Source organism: Gossypium hirsutum, chromosome A12 (genome assembly GCF_007990345.1).
Source record: "Gossypium hirsutum isolate 1008001.06 chromosome A12, Gossypium_hirsutum_v2.1, whole genome shotgun sequence".
Lineage (NCBI taxonomy): Eukaryota > Viridiplantae > Streptophyta > Magnoliopsida > Malvales > Malvaceae > Gossypium > Gossypium hirsutum.
This window is the reverse complement of record NC_053435.1, coordinates 91391733-91416861: the sequence shown is the minus strand read 5'-3', so window position 1 is coordinate 91416861 and position 25129 is coordinate 91391733. Positions and strand designations below refer to the sequence as shown.

Below are 25129 nucleotides of genomic sequence, written 5' to 3'. Positions count from 1 at the left end.
ACAGTGCTTCAAGATCACTAAATCCGACAAGTGAGCTCGTAAATTTCTTATTTAGTGTTTATGAGCCAATTGTGAAGTTAGGGAAGCTATGAAGTAGTGATTTATGCTTTAGGAATAATTATTAGATTAATTGGTTTTGAAAATGAGGTATCGAGACCTCAATTTTATAAATCAAGCCGTAAATATTTATAGTTAGTATTAAAGTTTCGTTAGAAAATTTTAACATTTTGATAGTTAATTAATTAAAAAGGAGTAAATTGAAAAAAGTGCAAAATTTGCTAAAATGATTAAATTGCTCAAGTGATAAATGAGGGAGGACTAAAGGGCAAATCAGCCCAAAGGGGATGGCTAAGGTGGCATTAGCAAGGAAAAAAATCTGGAAATTAGGTGAAATAAGGGTAAAATTGGAAGTTTGCAAAATTAAATAAATAAAACAACAATTAAAAGAAATCTAGACAATTCTTCATCAATTTTTCAGCCAGAACATCATAGAAGAGTCCTCTTGAGCTGGTTTTTCATATTTTTGCTACAAGTGAGTTCAATTCTTGCCTTTTTCTTGTAATTTTGTGTTTTGAGGACTTTTATAATTAGGTCCAACTATCTAATTCATTAGTTTTTGATTCTATGGGTAATTTTAAAAGTTATCATTGATGAGTGTTGGATGTTTTTGATGTATTAACATGTATTTGAAGCTTTAATTTTGTTATATGATGATTTTATTAAGTAATTTTGATTTATATGGATTTTAGAACCAAATTATTAAAAGGTTAAGAATTAGGGTTTGGTATTAAAATTCTGAATATTAAAGGCTGTATGACAGCCTAAAATAATTAGACAAAATGTTAATTGAGAAAAATTAGCTCAATTGATGGGTTAATTGATGAAGGTCTAAATTGTAAAAACTATAAAAGTTGGGGTAAATGTGTAATTTCAAAAATGGAAAGGCATAATTAGATCAAGAGCCCGAAGAAAATCGTGAAAAAGGGAAATTAACAGTATAGTCCCTGAATTACAACAAATTCTACAAATTAGCCTAGGTAAGTTCATATAGTTGAACTTTCATGATTAATTGTTAGTTTAGGAATGATATAATGTATTATTTCATATTTTTGTTATTGAATTATGATTATTGTAAAAATATGAAAATTGAATTGAATGTTCAAATTGAGTAGAACGCGGGATTGAGTACTATCGTTAGTGACAAAGTATGAATTAACGGATAAGACCATGGTTGGACCATGCCAATATTTAAATGTAAGATTATAGCTGGGCTATGACATTTTAATGAAAAAACTATAACTGGGTTATGGCATCTTGAACATAAGACCATGGTTGGACCATGGCAATATATTTATGTGTAAGACCATAGCTAGGCTATGGCATCCTGATGGTAAGACCATAACGGGGTTATGGCACTACGAATGTAAGACCATGGCAGGGCCATGGCAATATACGTGTAAGACCATAGTTGGACTATGGCACAAAGAAAACGATGTACTCAAATCCGTTAGACGTTCTCTAATTTGACAAGGATTGGTAAGTATTATATGGAATTAGTGTGGAAGAACTTAAGTAATTATTGTTATTGAGCTCAATCAATTGGATTCATCAATCGAAGTTGTGATTGGCAGGAAATGTTTGTGAAATGCTTAGTCTAAATGAAATATTTTGTATGTTCGATAAGATTTATATTTAAATCCTATGAACTTACTAAGTTTCATTAAGCTTACCTATGTTATTTAATGTTCTATGTAGATTTTCAAGAAGTTTGGAAGATCGGATCAACACATCAGGCTACATTATCCAGATTACCCCAGTAAATTTTATTATACATTTTTAGGGTTTATATGGCATGTATAAGGTTGGGTTGGGAAAGAGCTAAATTTAAAATATGGTTGTGAATAACATATAAATAAATATGTTTGCATGCATGTATTTAGTAGTATATTTTGGGTAAACCAATGAATGAAGTTGTTTTGGTAAGTTTAGGTAAACAAGTTTTGTGATGATATGCTATATTTAAAACATGAATTTTGGTTGTTTTGGTTGCTTGGTTGGGACATATTAGTGTATTCAAATGTTGAGTGCAAGTTGGAGTTATAAAGGGTGAGAAAAGTAGCCTTAAAATGGCCTATTTTTGTCCACACAGGCGAAGACATGGGCGTGTAGTCTAGCCGTGTGTCCCCTGCACCTTGAAATTTCAAAACAGAATGCCCAGATTTTTACACACGGCCTAACACACGGGCATGTGACTTGGCCGTGTAACCCCTGCACTTTACCCACGGCCTAGCACATGGGCGTGTGGTTGGCTGTGTGAACCAAGTCAGAGAGTTACACAGGTAAGGACACGAGTTGAGACATGGCCGTGTTTTTCACATTGATTGCCCACACGACCTAAGACACAGGCGTGTGTCTCCTATTCCTAAGGAAAATTTTGAAATTTTGAGAAAAATTCTCTGAGTTTCCGATTTGGTCCCGATTTGTTTCTAACGTGTATTTTGGGCCTCAAATGCCCATATAAGGAACAATATGAGTGATATATGAATAATTCTTGATATGTATGTTAATGGTTGTGAAATTTTTGTAATTAATCCATAAAGCTCGGTAATACTTTGTAACCTTGTTTCGGTGACGGATAAGGGTTAAGGGTGTTACATCTTCGTTCCTAGAGGTATTTATAGGAAAGGGCTCCATGTAAGGTGATGTTAACGTGTTAAGCATGCCATTAAGCTATCATTATAGAACGTGTGAAATGGTTTTCTTCCATGGAATGATGATTTCTGTGATAATATGGAACAGTTGAACTCAGGAATTTGATGACTAACAACTTTATATTCTCAATAAAAGCTCAAGAATCCGAATAATGAATGGCATGTGGTAATCTTGATGATCATCCTAGAAGGGAGGTTTGTAAGGGACCTTCCAGCTTATTAATAACCGGCTTACTATTCGAGTATCCTTGACCTACCTCGTGCGCTAATACGGATTGGATATCATATAACAAATAATAACAACATTCGTTCTCCACCATAATCACTATCTTATTTTATTTTAAAATTGCCTTTTGTCATCAATGATGGGGTTACTTTTACATTACTGTAAAGTATGTGTTTTCCAACTCCGCCGATCGATCTCACCCTCGTACAATGCAGGGTTCGAAGGTTTGGCATTTAACTGTAACACGTGATCTCTAACAATTCAAGGCCATTATTTCCCTGGGAAATTGTGATTTCCATTTCCTGCAAAGATAAGAATGAAGTATAATGATAGTTTTCAACTCTAATTTTATAAAAAAAATTAATTTTTTTTATTTATTTAATTTTTAAATTTATATTTTTTTTGTTAAATTACTTCAAAATAAATTTAAAAAATTAATTACTATGTAGAAAACATATTAACATTTAATTAATTTTTTTTCAAAATTTAAAATATTTAAAAATATTTTTATAATTTTAATTATTTAAAATTAATTTTATAATAATTTTTAATTTTAAAAAAGTTAAAAACGTTAACTTTTTTAATCATATTGAAATGATTTAAAAGAAAATACAAATCTAAGAGTTAAAAAAAGACGAAAAATTAAATGCAATACTAAAATAACTCTTTACGTAAAATTAATTTTTTTGTCAAAAAAATCTTCTTCTTTTTTCTTTTAACCCGATAATTTTATGTTTTTAATTGTTATTTCATTATTTTTAAAAGGATTATTGAAAAAGATAAATTATTTATATTTTAATAAATGATTGATAATTTAATTTGTTTTAAAAATACAATTGTGTGATAAAAACTAAAAATAAAAAGCTGGCATAAAATAACTAATTTCTACAGTATTTTCTCTAAGAAAAGAGTACACAAAATTAGCAAACAGCTAAACAAAATATAAGATAGAACTATGGGCTATTAGCAAATTAGCAAATCAGCACGGGGTGTGGTGCGAATGTTGTTCCAATAGGGTCGGAAGCGTGTAAATTATTGTACTAAAAAATCACACAAAGTTCAATTCCCAGGGAAGAGAGGTGGATCACATGGATCTCTTAAATACTAAGTCTTTCCTTAGTCAGAATATCCCTTCTATAGTAATTTAATAGCACAATTAAATACTACTATTATACCCTCAAATATTGAAAGAAAAATAGGACAAGAAAGAACACAAGAGTTTTAACGAGGTTCGGTAAATTATACTTACGTCCTCGGGCACTAACACCAGATGATAACTTTACTATCTTCAAAATATTACAAACAAATAGAATTCCTTAAGAATTCTCAAATGGGAAAAGAGAGAAAACTAAGAGAGAAAGATTGGTTGGGATGGTTGAAATGAAAAATGATTAGGCCTATTTATAGTTGAGGTTCAAGGACCAACTTGCAAATGGCCTAAAAAATTAGGGACCAAAATTGCAATTATCCCATTCAACTTTAAACAACTTGCCTATCACTTTTTCTTTCGGTGCCAATTGCACCTCCCATTTTTGACTTTTCAACACCCCCTTAATTGACTTTGCAACAATCTCCACCTTGAAGATTTGATTAGGATAATCACATCTTCACACACTTCCTTCAACTCCCCATATTCGATAAAGCTATCTTTTGTAGTGCCTCCAAATGCGCTCTCGAGCGCCATACACCTGAAGGTGCTCAAATTCTCAGGATGTTAATCAAGTTCAAACAATTATTAAACTTGATTGTTGTTACCACCTTGGTCACCATATCTGCGGGATTATCTGCTGTCGAAATCTTCTGAAGTAGAATTTTTCCTTTTTCAAGGACTTCCCGCACAAAGTGATATCTTACGTCGATATGCTTGGTTCTTGAATGATAGACTTGATTTTTCGCTAAATGAATAGCACTCTGACTATCACAATATAGACTAATGTGACTTTGAACAACTCCCAAGTCTTTCAACAATCCATTAAGCCAAATAGCCTCCTTAACAGCTTCTGTAACTCCCATATATTCTGCCTCTGTAATAGACACTGCTACTATAGACTGTAAGGTAGACTTCCAACTCACTGGGGCTTTCGCAAGAGTAAACAGATACCCTATAGTTGAACGATGTTTATCTAAATCACCAGCAAAGTCGGAATCAACATATCCAACTACAAACTGACCAAGTGCTTCATCTTGTTCAAAAATTAAACCAACATCTATGGTTTTTCGAATATACCGTAGAATCCATTTCACAGTTTGCCAATGTCCTTTTCCAAGATCATGCATATACCTGCTCACAAATCCAACAGCTTGTGAAATGTCAGGCCGCGTACACACCATCGCATACATCAAACTTCCAACTGCATTAGCATATGGGACTTTTGCCATATATTCTCTTTCTTCTTCAGTTTTCGGAGATAATTGAGCACTAAGTTTCAAATGAGAAGCAAGTGGGGTACTTACATGTTTTGTGTTTTCATTTACACCAAAACATTGTAATACCTTTTTCAGATATTGCTTCTGATTCAAACAAAGCTTGCCTCTCTGTCTATCTCTACTTATCTCCATGCCGAGAATCTTCTTGGCCTCACCTAGATCTTTCATCTCGAACTCTTGATTCAACTGAGCCTTCAGCTTATCTATCTCTTTTTGGCTCTTCGAAGCGATTAACATATCATCAACATACAAGAGTAGATAAATGAAAGATCCGTCATGCAGCTTCTGCAAATACACACAATTGTCATATTTACTTCTTGTGTACTTCTGCCTTCTCATAAAGCTATCAAATCGCTTGTACCACTGCCTCGGGGATTGCTTCAATCCATATAGCAATTTGTTCAGCTGACAAACCCAATTTCTACCACCAGCATCTGTGTATCCTTCGGGCTGAGTCATATAGATCTCCTCTTTTAACTCACCATGCAAGAAAGCCATCTTAACATCAAGTTGAGCTAGCTCCAAATTCAACTGTACTACCAAGGCCAACAAAATTCTAATGGAGGAATGCTTTACAACAGGGGAAAATACATTATTGTAGTCAATTCCTTCCTTCTGAGATAGCCTTTAACTACCAATCTTGCCTTGTAGTGAACATCTTTCTTGCTAGGAGATCCGTCTTTCTTTGCGAATACCCACTTGCATCCGATTACCCTTTTACCTTTCGGCAATTGTGCCAACTCCCAAGTATTGTTCTTCCGGAGAGATTGCATTTCTTCATCCATGGCGCTTTTCCATTTATCACTTTCTAAGCTTTGCATTGCTTCTTGATAAGTGATAGGAATATCATCATCAACAACGAGAAGGGTGTAGGCCACCATATTAGTAAATCGAGCAGGTCTACGAATTTCTCTCCGTGGCTTTGCAACTGCAACTGGTTCTGATGTACTTAACGGTTCTTGGGTCAGAACCTCTTCAACTTCTAATTCCTCCATTGTGGCTGGAGAATTAGACTTATTAACTGGGCAAATCCCCATCTGCTCAAACTCCACCTGTTTTGGAGTACACTCCATCTGCTGTGGAGTATCGCTCGTCTGAATATCTTTATCTACTACCTTTTTCAATGTGGCAGATTCATCAAAGGTAACATCTCTGCTACAGATCATTTTCTTTGTGTCTAAGCACCAAAGATGAAATCCCTTCACTCCAGAAGTGATTCCCATAAAGAGAGCTTTCTTTGCCCTCAGATCTAACTTTGACTCCTTCACATGGTAATATGCAGTGGATCCAAACACATGTAAGGAATCATAATCTGTAGCCAGTTTTCTAGACCATATGTCCATAGGAGTTTTTCTTTCTAATGCAGATGATGGGAAACGATTAACAAGATGGCCAGCATATATCACAGCCTCAGCCCAAAATTGCTTGCCCAACCCAGCATTGGACAACATACATCGAACTTTCTCCAGCAATGTTCGTTTCATACGCTCTGCCACTCCATTCTGCTGTGGTGTATCCCTAACTGTGAAGTGTCGAACAATACCATACTCTTGGCACACATCGAAGAACGGATCACTTTTATATTCCCCTCCATTGTCCGTCTTAAGCTGCTTGATTTTCTTGCCAGTCTGGTTTTCGACCATAGTTTTCCATTTAAGAAAAACTCCAAGCACTTCATCCTTAGTTCTCATGGTATACACCCAAACTCTTCTGGAAAAGTCATCAAAAAAGTAACAAAGTAGTGTTTTCCTCCCAATGAAGGTGTCTTGGAAGGCCCCCACACATCTGAGTGAACATATTCCAAAATACCTTTTGTATTATGGATAGTAGTACCGAATTTCACTCTCTTTTGCTTTCCCAGAACACAATGCTCGCAAAATTTTAATTTACAAGCCTTTGCACCTTTCAACAATCCTTGCTTTGCCAGAATTTGCAAGGATTTTTCGTTGGCATGTCCCAACTTCATATGCCACAACTGCATTGAGTCCAATTCTTTGTTACCGGAAGCTGCAGCGACTGTTCCAATAACTGTACTACCTTGGTAGTAATACAAGTTATTTTTCCTGATCCCCTTCAATATCACAAGTGCGCCAGATGTCACTTTCAAAACCCCATCTCTCATAATAACAACTGAACCATTGGATTCTAAGGCTCCCAATGAGATAAGATTTTTCTTCAAACTGGGCACGTACCGAACATCAGTCAGAACTCTGGTTGATCCATCTTGATTCTTTAATTGGATTGAACCTATCCCAACAGTTTTACAGGCATTGTCATTGCCCATATAAACAACTCCTCCATTTAGTTCTACTAAATCAAAGAACTACTCCCGGTTATGGGACATATGATAGGTACAACCCAAATCCAATATCCACTCATCTGAATGGAACGACGATGATGATGCAACCAGTGATAGTTCAGAGTCACTGGTATCATGCTTTGCAACACAAGCATCTACAACAGCTTTTCCCTTATTCTTCAGCTTTGGACAATTTTTCTTCCAGTGGCCTTTCTCATGACAAAAGGCACATTCATCTTTCCCGAGTCTGGACTTGGACTTTGACTTTGATCTCCCTTTTTGAGTTTTCTTCCGAGTGTATGAACGACCTCAGACTACTAAAGCTTCTGTATCTTTGATTAAGTTTTTCTGTTTATCCTTCTTTCTCTGTTCATAACTGTATAAGGCCGCACAGACTTCGCTCAGAGATATATCACTCCTACCATGAAGTAGAGTAGTTTCTAGGAACTCAAACTCCTCAGAAAGTGACCCCAACAGCATCAAAGCCAAATCTTCATCTTTGAATGTCTCATCCGTATTTAGCAAATCAGTGACTAACTGATTAAATTTGGTGATGTGATCATTCATTGTGGTACTTGGGACGTAAGTGAAGCGAAACAGTCTTTTCTTCAAGTGGAGCTTATTTTGACTGTTTTTCTTCAAAAAAATTTCTTCAAGTGTCACCCACAACTTATTTGCAGAAGTTTCCTTTGAAAAAGCATACCTCTGCTCTCGAGAAAGGCATGATCGAATTGTGCCACATGCCAACCGATTGATCGCCTTCCAATCTTTCTCCTGTACATCATCTGGTTTCTCTTCATCAATGGCAATGTCTAGACCTTGTTGAAAAAGGGCATCTAGAACCTCACTTTGCCACATACCAAAATGGCCCGTGCCATCAAAGATCTCTACGGCCAATCTTGCATTTGCAATTATTGGTCTTGTCCACATGGACGATGTTGAAGCTCCTACACCGACCGTTTTCTCCATAATCTTTCAATATACCTAAGGAAATCTTTTCTGATGTGGAAGATCAGTTTAAACTGCAACCACAGAGCATACTACGATTAACCTTCGGCTCTGATACCACTTGTTATTCCAATAGGGTCGGAAGCGTGTAAATTATTGTACTAAAAAATCACACAAAGTTTAATTCCCAAGGACGAGAGGTGGATCACATGGATCTCTTAAATACCAAGTCTTTCCTTAGTCAGAATATCCCTTCTATAGTAATTTAATAGCACAATTAAATACTACTATTATACCCTCAAATATTGAAAGAAAAATAGGACAAGAAAGAACACAAGAGTTTTAACGAGGTTCGATAAATTATACCTACGTCCTCGGGCACTAACACCAGATGATAACTTTACTATCTTCAAAATATTACAAACAAATAGAATTCCTTAAGAATTCTCAAATGGGAGAAGACAGAAAACTAAGAGAGAAAGATTGGTTGGGATGGTTGAAATGAAAAATGATTAGGCCTATTTATAGTTGAGGTTCAGGGACCAACTTGCAAATGGCCTAAAAAATTAGGGACCAAAATTGCAATTATCCCATTCAACTTTAAACAACTTGCCTATCACTTTTTCTTTCGGTGCCAATTGCACCTCCCATTTTTGACTTTTCAACACCCCCTTAATTGACTTTTCAACAGCGAAATCACTTGGGGGAATGAGTTGTGGGTTATAATTGTTGTTTGGGCACTTGTTCAATTTTTGACGTTAAACTATGAAATATTTTAAGTTGGTTGATATTTTTACAAAACTGAGGTTTAAACAAGATTTTGATTTAATCTGATAGTTTAAAGATGGTTTATAGTTTGCATATTAGAAATTCAAATTTTTCGACGTCATCACTAGTAAGACGTATTCATCAATTGCTAAAGAATAATGAGTATTAAGTGGTATCATATGTTCCTAGGGAAACTAATTAGATTACAAATTAAATTATAAAAATGGTCTAAAGTGATTTAGAGGGTATCAATGTGATAGCAAAAATCCCTTCCAATTTAATTGAAAACCTTATTAATGATAAGTCTAAAGAGTTGTTCAAACTAATCAATATAATTTAATTTTCTAAGCTTTGTTTTATCTACTAAAAATATATATAAGATTGAAGAAAAAAAATTGAGGGAAATAAAAGAAGATATTATTTTTGATTTAAAAGTTTAGTTCGAGAATATATATATACAATGTAGAAAAAAGAAATGATATATCCTCAAAGAAAATAATGCAATCAAATTAGCAACGCCCACGCGCATAATCGATATGAAAGCAGGAACAGCTAAACTCAAGCTTCAAAATAAAAGGATAAGGCTTACGTCAGCTGTCCCCACCTAAGATTTCCACGTCTGCTCTCATCCATAAAAGCAATTTCAATACACGCGCTCATGATTACTTGTCATCCAAAAAGAGTTGTTTACTGTTCTATTTATTTTGTTTTTGGTTTACGAAAATTCCAATTAATCGGAATAAAAGCACCGCCGCGTCTCTTCCTTTTTCACTTTCCCTCTATAATTTCCAGAGAAACAAACAATTGTTTGGCTATCCGAACTCTCTAGTTGTTAATTATTCTCCAATCAAACTGTGGTTTTGATAACTGTCCCTGGGTTTATCCATTCGCCTCGTTTTTAGAAAAAATATCTCAAAATCTTTTTAATTTTTTCTTCGGATAATAGGGTTTAGGAAATTTTTCATCTTCCAATTTTCAATTGGATTTTGCCTGAGAAAAAGAATGATGAGAAGACAAGAGGAAAATCATCGACATCAGGATCAGCAATCAAGGGTTTTCCACGAGCTGTCGGCGCTGGTTCTGAATCTTATACGATCGCCGCCGATACCTTTCGCCGACGAATCTCCGGTGCCGGGGTGGAGGTCTCACCCCCAATACTTGTCGACGACGACGATATCTCCGGCGGGATACGCTTGGCTGATGCTAGGGATATCGGTTTCGTTGATGTTGTGTGGATCGGTTACTTTCTTTATAGGTTTCTTGTTGATGCCTTGGGTTATTGGCTTGTTCATGGTATTTTACGTTGCTGGGATTGTTTCCGTGATTTCCATGTTAGGTCGTTCTATTCTTTGTTACGCCATGGCCCCCCCTCCTTCGCCTCGAAAGGATATTCCTGGTAAATTGTTTCTTTTACTTAATTTAATTACTTTTTTTCTTATTAAAAAATCGATGATTGGGCTATGGGAATTTTCATGTTTGAGATAAATTTGTTTTCTTTTACTGATTGTCTGTTTTCTGGGTGTTGGCTTTTTTGTCTCTGTTTTAATCTAAGTTCTTTTATTCTGATTTGAGATACTATAGTTGAATGAATAAAAGATACTAAATAGATCATGGTGAATTAAAACCTTATAATCCCCAAGTTACCTTTTCTAGTCATTAAAATTAAATCCCTTACTCCCAATTTGTCTCTTTAATTTTTTATCGATGAATATGATTTGTTAGAATGGTCATTCAGCTCTTCTGCTAAATTTTAGCATTGGATGTTCTACTATGAATGGTGATACCATGTTTTAGACTACATGAAGTGATGAATTTTATTTTGAGAGGTGATCACCAAACCCTTGTCGAATAGAATTTGCTGATCAGTGGTCGAAAAGTGGAGATACAGATTCTATGACGACTTTCTTTCAGTTGGTTTTTTTATTATCCTTAAAACAAGAGGTAGATGAACATTTTATTAGTTGAAATAACATGATTGGCAGGACCCCTCCTGCATTTTATAGTTGGAATATTTAGATTAGATTGTTTTCCAGTAAGTTGTTTTCTACTGTGGAGCAAAATATACTTGCCAATTTCTCCAGTTTTGATTTTACTTTATTCCTTGATCTTCAATGCGTGCTTCTTGAGAACCTTTTATGCAATCAATCAAATGCTAATGATACAGGAAAAGTCTGTTTAACGGTGAAACTATGTTTAAGATGAATTAATTAGGTTCATAACGAGTTTGGTGTATTGCATTTCCATGTTCTCTTCACTTTGATGGTTTGAACCATAATGAAGTAGTTATCTTTATTATTTTTGCAGTAACATTTGATGGTATAGGAATAGCTAGTTTGAAATGTGATATACTGCTGGTTGGTGGGTTTCTTTGACAAGTAATGGAATAGGAACACTAATAAGGTTTTTGGTTTGTCAAATTTTGGAGCAGACTGTTTCAGTTTGTTGAGCTTTGGATCTAACTCTTAAGATAAATTAAGCTTGAGGTTGAACGTTGTGACGTTGCTTATAAGTTGTATAGGTGGTTCATCATGATATCAAATTATTGGCAATCTTTTGCACTTGAATTAGCTTAATTTTACTATGTTGTATCTCACTTCTATGCTCTTCGGTATTGCTTTGTTCAGTTATGTTTTGCGTTGTATAAGAAGTTTTCAAATGCTTATGATTTCTGTTTCCAATCAATTGAATATTGAATGTATGTAAGATTTAGTAGACTGCTGATGGACTCTGATTGTGGATTGCAGCATGGAAGGTTTTGTAAAGAGGAAAGGTGGATGGGGCAAAGAGTCAGGATGCCTTAAAAGAATGGAGCAGCATTGGAGTTATTGTGAAGGTGCCACACACGGGGAAAAAGAGTTTAGCAGGTTTCTTCGAGTATTAATGCAGGAAATGTGGATAGGTCTTTGCTTCAAATATTAACTGAAATATGTGAATATAGCTTCCTTGTGTAGCTGAAATAGACAAATAGCGAGTGACTTTGTAAAGTATTTAAATGTGTATTTTGTATTCTTCTTATTTACCATTAAAAAAAAACATGGGAGGGTTGATTGATTCCCATTTCTTTTCTATGAGGTAAGCCTTTAAAAAAAAAAAAGAAAAACTGTTAGAGAAATAATTATATAAAGAAGTAATTTTGTAAGATGAAGGCGGCGGGAATTTTTGCGTTGATCTATTCAATTCATCAAATTTGATTTTCTTATTTTTTAAAAAATATTATAAAATCTAAAAAAAAAGAGCTTCATCTTGGCTCTTCCCTCTTACTCTGTTCCAGGCAAGTGATGAAATGGTTTCCTTTTCTTATTGTATTTGGTTGAAAGAAAAAGACTTTTAAAGAGAAGTAAATTGATTTGAAATGCAAGTGTGTTTAAATAGCTTAAGCATGGATAATGCTTATCCAGAAATGAGAAATGTGGATTACATCATTCACAACCCAAATGCCTTCTTCTTTGTTTGGTCAGTTACAGTGATTAGCATTGGCCACAATTCAACTTTGTTATTACGAAGACCATTCATTGTAGAAGAAGAAGATGGATGAAATATGTCAAAAATCATAGATATATCTTAAAACACTGTGTAACATACAAAACATAAAATGACAAGTGAGGTTTTTTATTTATTTTTAATACTCAAGTATCTATTAGTCGAAATGTAGTGTGTAGCTTAATAATACTCCAAAGACGCAATGGAACTTTTCTTAATTGAAAAAACACAGGATTAACAAAACGCGAGAGAGCTTAGATTTTCGTGGGGATTAAGCTCAAGACTCAACATTAGAACACGAAGCAAGCAGAGTGACATAACAAGTTTATAAATACTTCATAACATCCTGAATCAGATAATGCATGATCAACCTAGATACAAGTGAACCTTAACAGCAAGCAAGAAGACACAGATTGGCCCAAAATACAGCAGAGAATGGATTAGAACCGAAGCACCACTTGTCTTAAAATTCCCAAACTCCACGCACCTATGGTGCCCTGGAACCTGAAACAACAGCCCTGGGGTTAGCAGCACGAACAACACCATTGCCACAAAAACAGGTCCCCAATCCGCTATTGTTTTTTCTTCTTTTAAATAACGACGAAGTCCCAGACAACTCGGTGAAGGTTTGTGAGTTTGAGGGAGAGAGTGAGAGGGTATATATATATGTGTGTGCAAAGAAAGTGGTGGGTAGTGTGGGGCGGAGTTTAGGGGATTAAGTCATTTGGATTCACAACAGCCGCCCCATTTGTACTGCTGGGAATAACTTGCTTCCCATGCTTTACCCAAAGCGTTATATCGATGGACAAATGCACAACCAGAATCTGCAGAGAATATGTGCTGTTCAAGTAAATTAAATTTAAAAGAAAACAATCCCATTCTCACCTTTACTAGGGAAACGCCTACTTACCAACATAATCAATGCACTCAAAATTTTGACAGCGTAAACCCACAAGGATTTGTCCTAGGGCGTGACAAATGGGGAGAAGGAAGTTGCACTTGTTAATTGAAAATCATGTTATCGGCCAATTGAAAATGGAGGTCTATGTATATTAAAAAATTGGAGGTCTCCGTCTAATAAAAATAAGAGCTAATATATGTTTTGTCTCTGAGTTTCATCATCTGTATTTAATTAGTACCTAATTTTTAATTTGGTCATACATTGATACTGCAACATAATTAAAATATACTAATGTGATAATAATGACCAATAGTATGATAATTCATGACAGTACATATTTTAACATATCGCAAAAATTAAAAAAATAAAAAGTAATATTTAAAATTATAAAAAATTATATTTTTTAGCATAAAGAATGAACCTAGACAAGTAATTGTTCAGATACGTTTGAACTCGAAAAACTATTTGTTGAGGTTCATTCCAAACATTTTTATAGCAATTTTATATAATTTTAGTTTTAATAAAATATTAGATTTTTATATTATTATGAAATTAAAAATACAATTATATATTTATAGATTTTATAGTTTTTATATGAAACATATTTTATACAAATTATGATATTTTATAAAATATGATGCGGAATAGATTTTATAAAATATTAAATTTGATGTATTTTTAATTCAATAACATTTTTTTGCCACATAGGATTGCCATGTGTCACCATACTATTTATCATAAGTGCTATGTTAGCGTAATTTAAGAGTGTTACCAAAGTATGTAACAAAATTGAAGTTTAGGTATTAGGTAAAAAAGAAAAAGGTACCAATTATGTACAAGTGGCCAAGATCAATGGCAAAAGATATATTAACCCTTATTATTATTAGGAATAATATCACATTTGGCATCTGTACTTTTATAAAATGTCTAATATGGTGCTTATACTTTGAAAAGTCCAATATGGTACTTAAATTATCAATTTGTATATTATTTGGTAGTTGTACTTTTATAAGATGTTCAATTTGGTACTTATACTTTGAAAAATATTAATGTGGTACATGGACTATCTATCTGTGTATTATTATGGTACTTGGAGTTAACACACTTTGTAAATGCAAAACCAACTAATAAAAATTTGATACATGATTTTTTTTCAAATCATCAATTCCACGTGGATAATATAATGGTATAAAATTAAATTAAGTTAAATTTAAAACAAATCTAAACTTAAACAACATAAGTTTAACTTAAAAAAAACCTCTTGAGATTGTCCACGTGGATAATATGATGGTGAGTAAGTTAATAAGTTAATAAATTGTCCACGTATATTTCGGTACATAATTTTTTTTTTCAAATCATCAATTCTAAAAAATTGATTAATACATTTGTACATCACACGAGCAAAAACATAGTTGAATAAAAAGAATAAATTGTTTGCAACAAATTTACACTAAAATAAATTTCTAACAAGATAAGTACATGCCTTTTTTGAATAAAGGAATGTGAATCCGTGTGAACTTACATTTCCCTTGAATTATGCCTAAGTAAACCTTGACTAAGGAAACAAATTAGCAGAGACCTTATAAGAAGAAATTTGTGTTTAATTCAGTCACACAAAATTTTCAAAGAATCTTACTTCATTTTCTTCATAAATTGTTGCGTAAGATAATGCCTACATATATGACAATACTAACACTTGAAAAATTAATAACATTAGACCCAACCATATTAAACATAACGTAATAGCACCATACAAATACAACACCAAAATGAAACAGCGACCAACACTATATAAATATACACCATTGCTCCAAATATACATTAACACCAATTATGATAAGATAACATAGATGAACATGATACAATTTGTTAAATCTGAATAAGGTACTGACCAATCATTTTATTGGAGCATTAATTAATGTATAAGACTCAATCCTCCCCCCACCCCCCCCCCGGGGATGCTGAGATACTGATACACTCAAAGGAATATGATTTTCTTCCATTCATTTCAATATGGTAATTTTGTTTTTACCCTAAGTTAAAATCAGTGTTTTTCTTTTTACTGCACAGAAATCTGAATTCACCAACCCTGCTGGAAGGCTTGTGATCGTGACCAACTTTACAGGCAAAAATGAAAAAGGATCTACAACCTTTGTCAACTGCTTTGTAGAATACAAGAAAATCCCATACCCAAGCATGATTTTATATACACCCTGCTACAAAAACACGTTTTTTCCTGCAAGAACATCATTCATGGCAAGATGTCAAGAGATTGGTGAAAAAGAAAAACATGATGTTTGATTTTGTTAAGGTTTGAGAAATAATTGCATGGTTTCTTGAGGTTCTGAAAGAAACTAAAAACCAAGGTTGGAGGCAACTCACTCTTGGGAAGAATTGCGACTTATTAAGGTATCTCAAAGCATGCCATAGAAGGGGCGGTTGTACTGATGCCATCAGCAAGTCATGCACAGAAGTCCTTCCAACCGATTCTGATCTGATGCCTAATGGAAAAATCGTGAAACTTCCCGGTATAATTGCTCGGCTTCAAATGGTTTAGATACATATCCATCCATTCCACGCCGTAGGCACTCCTCATGTGTGGCCTGGATAACATCTGCCGTCATAGCCAAAATTGGTACATGCCAGTTTGAAATGTTGTTATAAGTTTCGACTGATAATTCTCCAAAGTGAATACGGTCATTGATATTTTGTTCCGAATCCCGAATTCTCTTTGTAGCTTCAAACCTGTAAAATGCAAACATAAGACATTGTAAAGGCAACTTCAACGCCAATTAAACCAACTAGAAAATATTATTTTTGTCTTATTTTGTAAGATTTTGAAACTCAATTTCTGAATCAGAATTTTATAGGGAAGTTCTAAAAGCAACACGGGATACATACCCATCCATCTCAGGCATTTGGATATCCATGAAACAGGCATCAAACCGGTGAGGCGGTGTAAGCAGTTCAATAGCTTCCATTCCTCTTGAAGCACTAACCACATCAGCTCCATATTTTTTCAAAGCACCAGCAGCTACTTTTAGGTTCACGTTGTTGTCATCTACAATTAGAATTTTTCTCCCAGGAAGAAGATTCCGAAGAGATAAGCTAGGTAACTCCCCATTACGAGGATTCCCTTTGTTCCCATCACCCATGGCTCGTTGTAGAGATGCCGCTAACATGCTAGCCCTCAAGGGCTTCGGGATGACGGTCAAGTTACAAACACCAGACGTAGTAGTATTTGCTCGGGAAGAACTGATAGAATTGGACAAAAGGAATACCTTCGGAGTAGTAATAGCTCTTTTCTCCAAGTTATCGATGAAGTGAGCTGAACCATTTAGATCTTGATCCCAAACTTCCTGTTCGATGAGAACCATGTTGAAAGCACTACCACCTTGGCTTATGCTAGATAAACCTTGTTTCCAATCGGAAACTACTTCAACATGAATTCCCAACCGCTGGATATGATATCTTGACACTTTGGCCCGGACAGATCTAGGATCCACAACTAATGCTCTCTTCCCACGGAACTCTGAGGAAACTGAGTTAGTCTGGTTGTTGATTTGCTGGCTTTTGTACTCCTTCGAACTAGAAGAGCCACTGGTGAAACCAGCAGTAAATGTAAAGGTAGAACCAATCTTGGGAATGCTAACAAAACCAATTTCTCCCTTCATTAGATTAACCAAACACTTGCTTATGCTTAGTCCGATGCCCGTGCCTCCATGCGTTCGGGAAATAGAAGGGCCCACTTGCATAAAAGGTGTGAAAACACGAGATTGTGCTTCTATAGGGATTCCTTCTCCTGTATCTTCAACTGATACAATAATATTAATGCTGTCAGAGAAAGGATGAATGGATCCTTCTTGACTGAAAGTTCTAAATCCTTTCCAGCTCTGGAGTCTATCCGCAACTGGAAAACCACTCAAGGTATTGTTTGATGAAGATTCAGTCTCAACTTCTATTGAATCAATCACCTCCTCCACAAGATGAACCGTAACATGGATGTGCCCTTTCTCTGTGAACTACACCAGTAAGCAAATGATAAGTTTATGCCACTAAAGCATAATTAAGATCAAACCCAACTTAAATCGAAGCATCCACAAGTCAGAATTAATTGATTTGACAAAACTTATTCCAACAAGTTTCGTTTATATATTAAATGGAGAACCAACAACATACCTTAATTGAGTTTCCCATGAGATTGGTGATGATTTGTCTGAATCTCCCGGGATCGCCAATTAGCGTCTCAGGCACTCGATCTGAAATGAAAACTGCCAACTGCACTCATCCGCAAATCAATTATACAAAATAAAATATATGTTAAGACTCTTGGATGAACACCGCAAAAAGGGTGAAAGAGAAAGAAAAAGGGAAGAGAGTGGAAGGAAGGTGGTGAGTCATAGAGATACAGGTATCTCACCTCTACTCCTTTGTCTTGAGCCTTCCCTGAAAAGAGTGATAAGACATCGTCCAAGACTGCTCGTAGATCAAACTGCACTTCCTCGAGCTCTAGCTTACCAGATTCGATCTTAGCCTGATCCAAAACCTCATTTATAAGCGCAACCAGAGCCTTTCCACTAGCTTGGGCAGTTCGGACATAATCAAGTTGTGTAACATCTAAATCCGTGTCCATAAGCATATGCAACATTCCTGTAAGAAAAAGTGGCACACTGTCATGGCTAAGTAAACTCTATTCTTTACTAGTTATTTGATTTAATTTTCTGAGCATTATTGCATGCAAATAAATTCAGAGAAATAAATGGATGTTTAGACTCACCCAGCACACCGTTCATTGGGGTTCTAATCTCATGTGAAACAGTAGCAAGGAACTGAAAAAACAGTTACAAGTAATTAGGACCAAATATCTGTAACAGGCCTGAACACATAGGATATAGATCAGATGTGTCATATACCTGAGATTTGGCGACATCAGCTGCCTCAGCCTGTTTTTTGAGCTCCATCATCTTGTGGCAATCATCTTCTACCTTCGCAATTCGATTAACAGCTGCATGAAATATATGCCCAACAAGTAATGCAATCACAAGGATGCCAATTGAAGTGGTTATTGCTAGCCACGGCCACGGTGGCTTTTGTTTAAACCTATAGGAAGAGCAAAATTAGATCATGGTTATGTCCGAGTTACCCTGGTTTAAGGGACATGTAACAGTGAAAATTATGTAAAGGTTGGCATCCACTTGCAAAGGCACAGAAATCATTTGTTATCAAAGAAATAACTGAATTTATGTTGAAATGAAATGGGTTGAAAGCTAACAATAGAAGCCCATATCAAAGAGAAGGTGAAACCAAGATCAAAAGGTGATCCAAGATTGATGGACTACCTGCAGCGCATCTCATGCTTTCTGAAAGGATCTCCAAAATTAAGATGGCTGACAAGCTCCAACCCATCATCTGATGCGTTTGAGCCATACATACTAATAGGGTAAGATCGATTAGTTGTGTCCAACACATTGACAAGTATTGTTTGTTTGCTTGCAAGCTGATGTAGCAACTTCTCCACAAGTGACTCGACATCGAACACTCCACCAAGATATCTGATCGAGCAATGATGGTATTAAGTAACATCTCAATAACTAATGTGATCATCTTATCCAAGCCATTAACTAGAGCATCACATCGGGGACCTTTTCTTAAAAAAACAAAGAGCTTGTTTCATCTTTTCGGCATGGCAAATGTAATGATTGATGCATATGATCATTTTAGAGTCCTTAAGCTATCAGATTTCTTCTTACAACTTTTATCTGTTTTGTGCATTTTAGAGATGGGAAGCCTAAGGCATTCAGCTTCCTACTAATTCTGCAAAATATATGGAAACATTGATTAAATATTCCTACTTTTGTTCATAGTGAAAACATACCCATTAGTTGCTTGAATCCTCTCATTAGGAGTTGCATTCGAGGGAAGATCCCTCTTGTAGACAGCAAATGTCAAAATAACTCCAAGACGATTTGTTTTGAGTAATGGAAAAGGAGCTGTCAGCACCCCCTTTCCTGATTTTCTTGCACGCAATACATTCTCGCGATCTTCCTGTTGAATCCCAAAAAATTAAAGATTCACAACTGAATATTATAAATGAATGAATTCAAAATTCTTTATTCAACTAGTGCCAAAACTCTTTAGAGATAGAAAATACTTAATTCGGTTCTCTTTTATACCATTTTTCTTTAGAAAAAGTGCAATTTATCAGTATTGGCTACAGCTACTGAAAACCAAACCTTTTGGAATATTAAACGATCTCACCTTTCCCGACAGCAGATCAATAGAAATCACATGTGATATGATATCCTGTGCAAAGATAACAGGTGCGTATTCTTCCTGAATCGGCGATGGTTCAAAGAGGTCAGGATTATAGTCATCTTTATGAACAGGATTTTTTTCGAGTGTATCCATCCTCTTAATAGTCCATCCTTGATGCTTTTCAAATTGTTCCCTTTCAGAGTGGAGCACCCTTACAGCATATGCCACACCACTTGTGAGGGGCCTTTCAAAAGCAGTTCGCTCCGTGTACCTTGCAAAAGTCATCTGCAGGTTCATAAAGTGAGTTCCCTTTGTTGACTAAAAAACAAATGATCATATAATCCACAACTAAAACCACTCAGATCTTTTCTAGTCTAAGAAGCTTTAAAAAACGTATTCAATGTTTTGAAGCAAGTATGGCTACCCAGTTGACAAGATTCTTATTCAACTAAAATTCGGAAGTATCAATTTTGGTTGAAACTATAACTATATAGCCAACCAAAAACATCAGGTGAGTAAATTGCCAAATATGAGTTCATCCTAAATTAAGAAAAGTGCAGCAAGATTAACACACTGAATCAAGCAAATGACAAAGAAGAAAGTAACCATAGCTATCAAGCACAACACAAACATAATCAATTTGACTCGAGCACGATAAAGAAGAGAGTAAATGAAACAACCCAAAATTTGTTACATTATAAAAGCATTGATAAATCGAGTTGTGTTTTTGATAAATTGAAATAAGGAAATGAAGGTGATAAAAGAGGAAGCTGAGTGATGTTAGAGAAGATTTAATTGAGAAGCATGATCTGATGCATTAATTTAAAGTAGGGACTAAATCATAAATATGTGGAAAGTTCTGGGGCCCAAGTGTAAATACTTAGAGTTTCAAAGGTTAAAAGTATAAATATGAAAAATTTGAAAGGCCAATAGGTGCAAATATCTTAATGGTGGAAGAATATGGAAAATAAGAAAAATTGATGAATAAGAACCAAATTGAATAAGCAAAAAAAGTACGAGGGACTCAATTGTAATCTTAGAAAAATTAAGTGATGATTCAAAAAAAAAATTGTGGAGAATATTGAAGGATAAAATGATCATTTCTCAATCAATATAAATTTCATGATAATCAAAGGATTAGTGTTGAAATTTGATTTGTTTGAATATTTTATTATTATTTTATTTTAAGATATTTTATTATTAATTAATAGTTAAGAAAATATGGGAAAAAAAATGTCTTTCATCTTTCCTTCCACCTTTTCACGCCACTTCTTGGTGAAGAAAGAAGTTTTCATTTTTTACATTTAGTCCTTCCACCATAAATTTATCACTTTTCCCTCGAATTTCAAGGAATTTCCATAAAGAAAAGTGATAAAAAGACTATGAGTAATAAGAATATTACCTTGGATTCAAAAAAATAGAAGCTGAAGGAGAGAAAATCAAGTAAAGTTTGAAATCAATAAGACAAGAACATCAAAATTTAAATATGTTTTTAAGTTTGATATTGTTGAAAAAGCTAAAAAATGAGGTTATTAGAGTTTTCTTATATAAAATTTTATATTCTTAATATGTTAGTGAAGGGAAATAAGAGGAAATGATAGTAAATATTGTAAAGAATGAAAAGAAGAGTGTTATAAACTTGGTTATCAACATTTTGCACTAAAATAATTTTAGACATTAGCAGTATTCTGATTTTGAAAATTCATCAAAAATGGTAGAAATCTATTTAGAGGTTGAATCAAATATGAAATTAAATCTTATTGAGTTTAGTTTTGTATAAAAGAAACAGCGAAAGCAACGGATTGTAGATTTTAAGATATATTAATTCTTGTGAGGCAAGGTCGGAATGGATTTAGGTTCCCCTGTTCTAACTTTGGAAAATTATCAAAAATTGTACAAAAATGATTAGGGTCTTAAATATATACGTTTAAATTCTTAACGAGTCTATTTTTAAGAGAAACAAACGGAAACGTCATCCAAACCCCTTATTCAGAGATAATTAATTTTTAGTAAAGAAAAGTCGAAACTGTCAAGTAGCAGAACAGGAGAAATTTTGAAGAATTTACTGTACTGATTGACTAAAGTAGAAATTCTGAAAATTTTATGATAAAAAGATATTTGAGTCTAGTTTCAAAAACATTAAGCAGATCTTAATTTCGAATTATGTAGCTTAAAATATAAATAATTTAATGACCATGACACAAGTGCACAACCTTAATATGAACACATAAGTAAATAGTAAAAATATTGTTACTGTTCATATAAGCATGTTATACTAAAAGTTAAAATTCTAATATATATATTCATAAAGGATTGGAAATTGAGAGGAGGAAGAGGAGGAAAAGAAAATAATAATAATAATAATAGTAAATGAATTTGAAATGTTATGAAATTGTTATAAGTGATAGAATGATTAATACATGTGAAAATATTTAAACGAATTGATTAAATATGACTCAGAATAAAAATGAATTTGAGTATTGTTGCTTCGGCAACAAATGTAGAATCCCGATATCTTAACCCGGTGATCTGGTCGGTTATAGGGGTGTTACAGTAAACCACGGCAATCAAATACAATAAATGCATAATCACTTTGAATCAAGCACGCCACAAAGAAGAGTAAACGACAGCAATCAAGCACAACAAATGCATAATCACTTTGAATCGAGCAAGCAGGAGCGTAAACATGGAATCAAGCGCAACAAATGCATAATCACTTTGAATCGAGAAAAAAATGCATAATTATCTATCACAACTAGTTTTATTATCCTAACTAAAAATTAGGAGAAGCGGATATAGCTTACTTGATCAATAGCAGAAGGGTTTTTGCCATGGTGGAAAGTTGAGATCAAAATTGACATAGCCTGGATATGGTTCATGCTTACATTAAACTGATCTTGCAACATCCGAGCTCTCTCGTCGCACATGCTAGCGAGCGTCTCCCTCCTCTTTTCGGTAGCTTGAGAACTCATATAACAGAAGATCCAAATAGAGACTACAGTCCAACCAATGACCCATGAAAGCAAGAGCTTTCTCCACCAAGTTTTGCTAACTCTCTTGGAACCAATAAACTGGTAGTAGTGATGGTGGATCTTGAAACTATAAGTTGAGATTATATCCCAGCATTTGAACCACATCTTGGTACGGCTATCACCAAGGAGACTAGCCTCGGTGCACTTAAATTGACAATTGATCAAACAGTTCATGGACATCATAGAAGCTATCCAGCAACATAACATCCAAAACCGATAGACCCACTGTCAAATCTATTGAAACATCACCAGAAAATGAAGAGGCTTGGGGATAAGAAGAAAAAAAACCCAGTAAGCTCCAAATTGACTACAGGACAGATGAATTTTAAGTAGCTTTAGATAGTAAGGGAAAGCAAAGGAAAAGGGAAAAAGAAAAAGAGAAAGAAAAGATGCTATCTTATCCAGCAATTGAGAATGGCAAAACAGAAGACCCAGACTAAAGAAGATAAGAAAATTTTTCTCAATAACCACAAGGAGAAAGAAGCAAACAAAATTCCTCAAAGATTCTCAGTTTCTACTTCAAAACAGAGTTTATTTCCCCTCTCTTAAATACCAACCAGTTTCCAGAAAACAAAGATTCCAAATTCACACATCAAATCAATAAAAACAAGCTTAACCTCACCCCCATGCAAAACAACCTGACAGGAAATCTAGTCTTTATATGAAAGAAAGTCCTAAAATTCCAAAAAAAAAAAATTCAAGCAGGAAGATGTGGGTATATTATGGTTTGACCCCAGAACTTACTGCTAAAATAAGATTAATTTTATGAGTACTATCGAAGCTGACACTGCCCTTGCAAGTTGCAGCTGCTGTAGTTGACGGAAAAAGAACCTAAAAAGAGTGGATTCATGGACGTTTAAGATTGGAGGAATCTGTGAAAGAAAGATGAGAAGAATATGATGTTAGAAATGTCTGCTAGCACACCCCCACTATCTCCATTGACCTCCCACCTTCACATTTTTCATATAAAGACTACTAAAATTTCACCTTCATTTCTTACGTAAGATGCTGTTCATTTTTCTTTTAAAAAAATGCTTTCAATGTTTTTTTTGAATGATTAATTAAATATTTTATACTTTCCTTTCTTTTCTTCACATATTTAAGGCTACGAATTAGTAACATTAATGTATTAAGTCGGTCGTAATTTAATACTAGGCATTATAGCACTCAATAATTATTTTTCAGAAAATTATTATTTTTCTTCGGAAATTAATAAAGATATTTTTTTTACTTATGTTAAAAAATTCTTACCTTTTACCAGAATTTTTCCTCATCCTTCTATTTTAATATTTAAATTTATATTAATTATTTTTTATTATATATTTAATAAGTTTTTCTCATATTATTACATCGTAATATTAGAATTTTAAATTGCACAAATAAGATTTAAAGATTAATATAAATTCTATTTAGAAGGTGATAAAAATAAAATTTTTACGTATTAAAAAAGATTTAAAATTATTTTTAAAATTAAAATATTTTACTAATAATATATCAAATAATAACTCTTAATTATATGTAATATCAATGCAAATAGATATAATATTAATGAAAATTGAGTAAATATAAATGTTGCAAAATTTATGTTGATTATAAAAATTCTTTGGATGCCTTAATTCTATTTGGCATTTCCATGTTGATATTGTTAGATAACATTTTAACCCTTTTTCATTAATTTTAACATGTAAAGTAGTAGTCTATATATGAAAAATGTGATTTCCTTATTTAGAAAAGGTGTAATTAAAAGCACAAAATAAGAAAATTGTCAAATATATATAAATTAAATTGTTGAATTTTATAACATGTAAAGTAAATTAGGAAATTACACTTTTTAACTGTTACAGACAACCTGTCTAAATAATGTTTGTCCCAACTTGAAAAGGTTTACTTAGCATAAAATAAGAAAAATCACTGTCTTTGCTATCACTATAACCAAATTCATTCCGCTAATTGTACTAGTTTCATCAACTAATTCTATTGACTATTTATTTAAAATTATTTGATAAATTTTAGCTGGAAATTGATATTTGTAAAATGAGAAATAAGAGCATTGCACATTTTATTGTTAAGTATTTATTTGTT

At 33.9% G+C, this 25129-nt stretch overlaps 3 protein-coding genes across 6 annotated transcripts; 1 reads left to right on the top strand and 2 right to left on the bottom strand.

The window, feature by feature from the left end:
• Positions 1–10044: 10044 nt before the first annotated feature.
• Positions 10045–12445, top strand: LOC107934512 (uncharacterized). 3 transcript variants are annotated; one of them, XM_016866957.2, is made up of 2 exons: positions 10045–10775; positions 12124–12445. In XM_016866957.2, the coding sequence occupies exons 1-2, from the start codon at positions 10382–10384 to the stop codon at positions 12138–12140; spliced, it is 411 nt and encodes a 136-aa protein (XP_016722446.1). In that variant the 5' UTR covers positions 10045–10381; the 3' UTR covers positions 12141–12445. The 3 variants fall into 3 exon arrangements, with proteins under 3 accessions (XP_016722446.1, XP_016722447.1, XP_016722448.1); XM_016866958.2 differs by having other exon boundaries at positions 10073–10775; positions 12084–12445; XM_016866959.2 differs by having other exon boundaries at positions 10074–10775; positions 12093–12445.
• On the bottom strand, positions 12252–13576 carry LOC107934503 (uncharacterized; the record flags this gene model as incomplete). The annotated part of the gene is made up of 1 exon (XM_016866950.2): positions 12252–13576. A coding segment is annotated over one exon (351 nt), but the record flags the coding sequence as incomplete, so codon positions are not given.
• Positions 13577–15517: 1941 nt separating this feature from the next.
• Positions 15518–24084, bottom strand: LOC107934511 (histidine kinase 3). Of its 2 annotated transcripts, XR_005906307.1 has the most exons (11): positions 22820–24084; positions 20019–20300; positions 19636–19805; positions 19100–19312; positions 18674–18860; positions 18538–18589; positions 18181–18410; positions 17940–18038; positions 16662–17782; positions 16143–16505; positions 15518–15996 (listed from the first exon to the last, which is right to left on the bottom strand). XR_005906307.1 is itself a non-coding variant. In XM_041083069.1 (10 exons), the coding sequence occupies exons 1-10, from the start codon at positions 23252–23254 to the stop codon at positions 16262–16264; spliced, it is 3033 nt and encodes a 1010-aa protein (XP_040939003.1). In that variant the 5' UTR covers positions 23255–24084; the 3' UTR covers positions 16142–16261. The 2 variants fall into 2 exon arrangements, 1 of the variants encoding a protein (XP_040939003.1); XM_041083069.1 differs by lacking the exon at positions 15518–15996 and having other exon boundaries at positions 16142–16505.
• Between the last annotated feature and the right edge of the window lie 1045 nt (positions 24085–25129).

Bases quoted from the DNA above. Each gene is read 5' to 3' on its own strand.
- LOC107934511 (XM_041083069.1), bottom strand. From the start codon at position 23,254: ATGTTATGTTGCTGGATAGCTTCTATGATGTCCATGAACTGTTTGATC. The intron at 18,411-18,537 runs GTGAGTCTAAAC...TTTTTCTTACAG, and splicing joins CCCAATGAACGGTGTGCTGG to GAATGTTGCATATGCTTATG. The intron at 17,783-17,939 runs GTATGTTGTTGG...TTACTGGTGTAG, and splicing joins TCATGGGAAACTCAATTAAG to TTCACAGAGAAAGGGCACAT.
- LOC107934512 (XM_016866957.2), top strand. From the start codon at position 10,382: ATGATGAGAAGACAAGAGGAAAATCATCGACATCAGGATCAGCAATCA.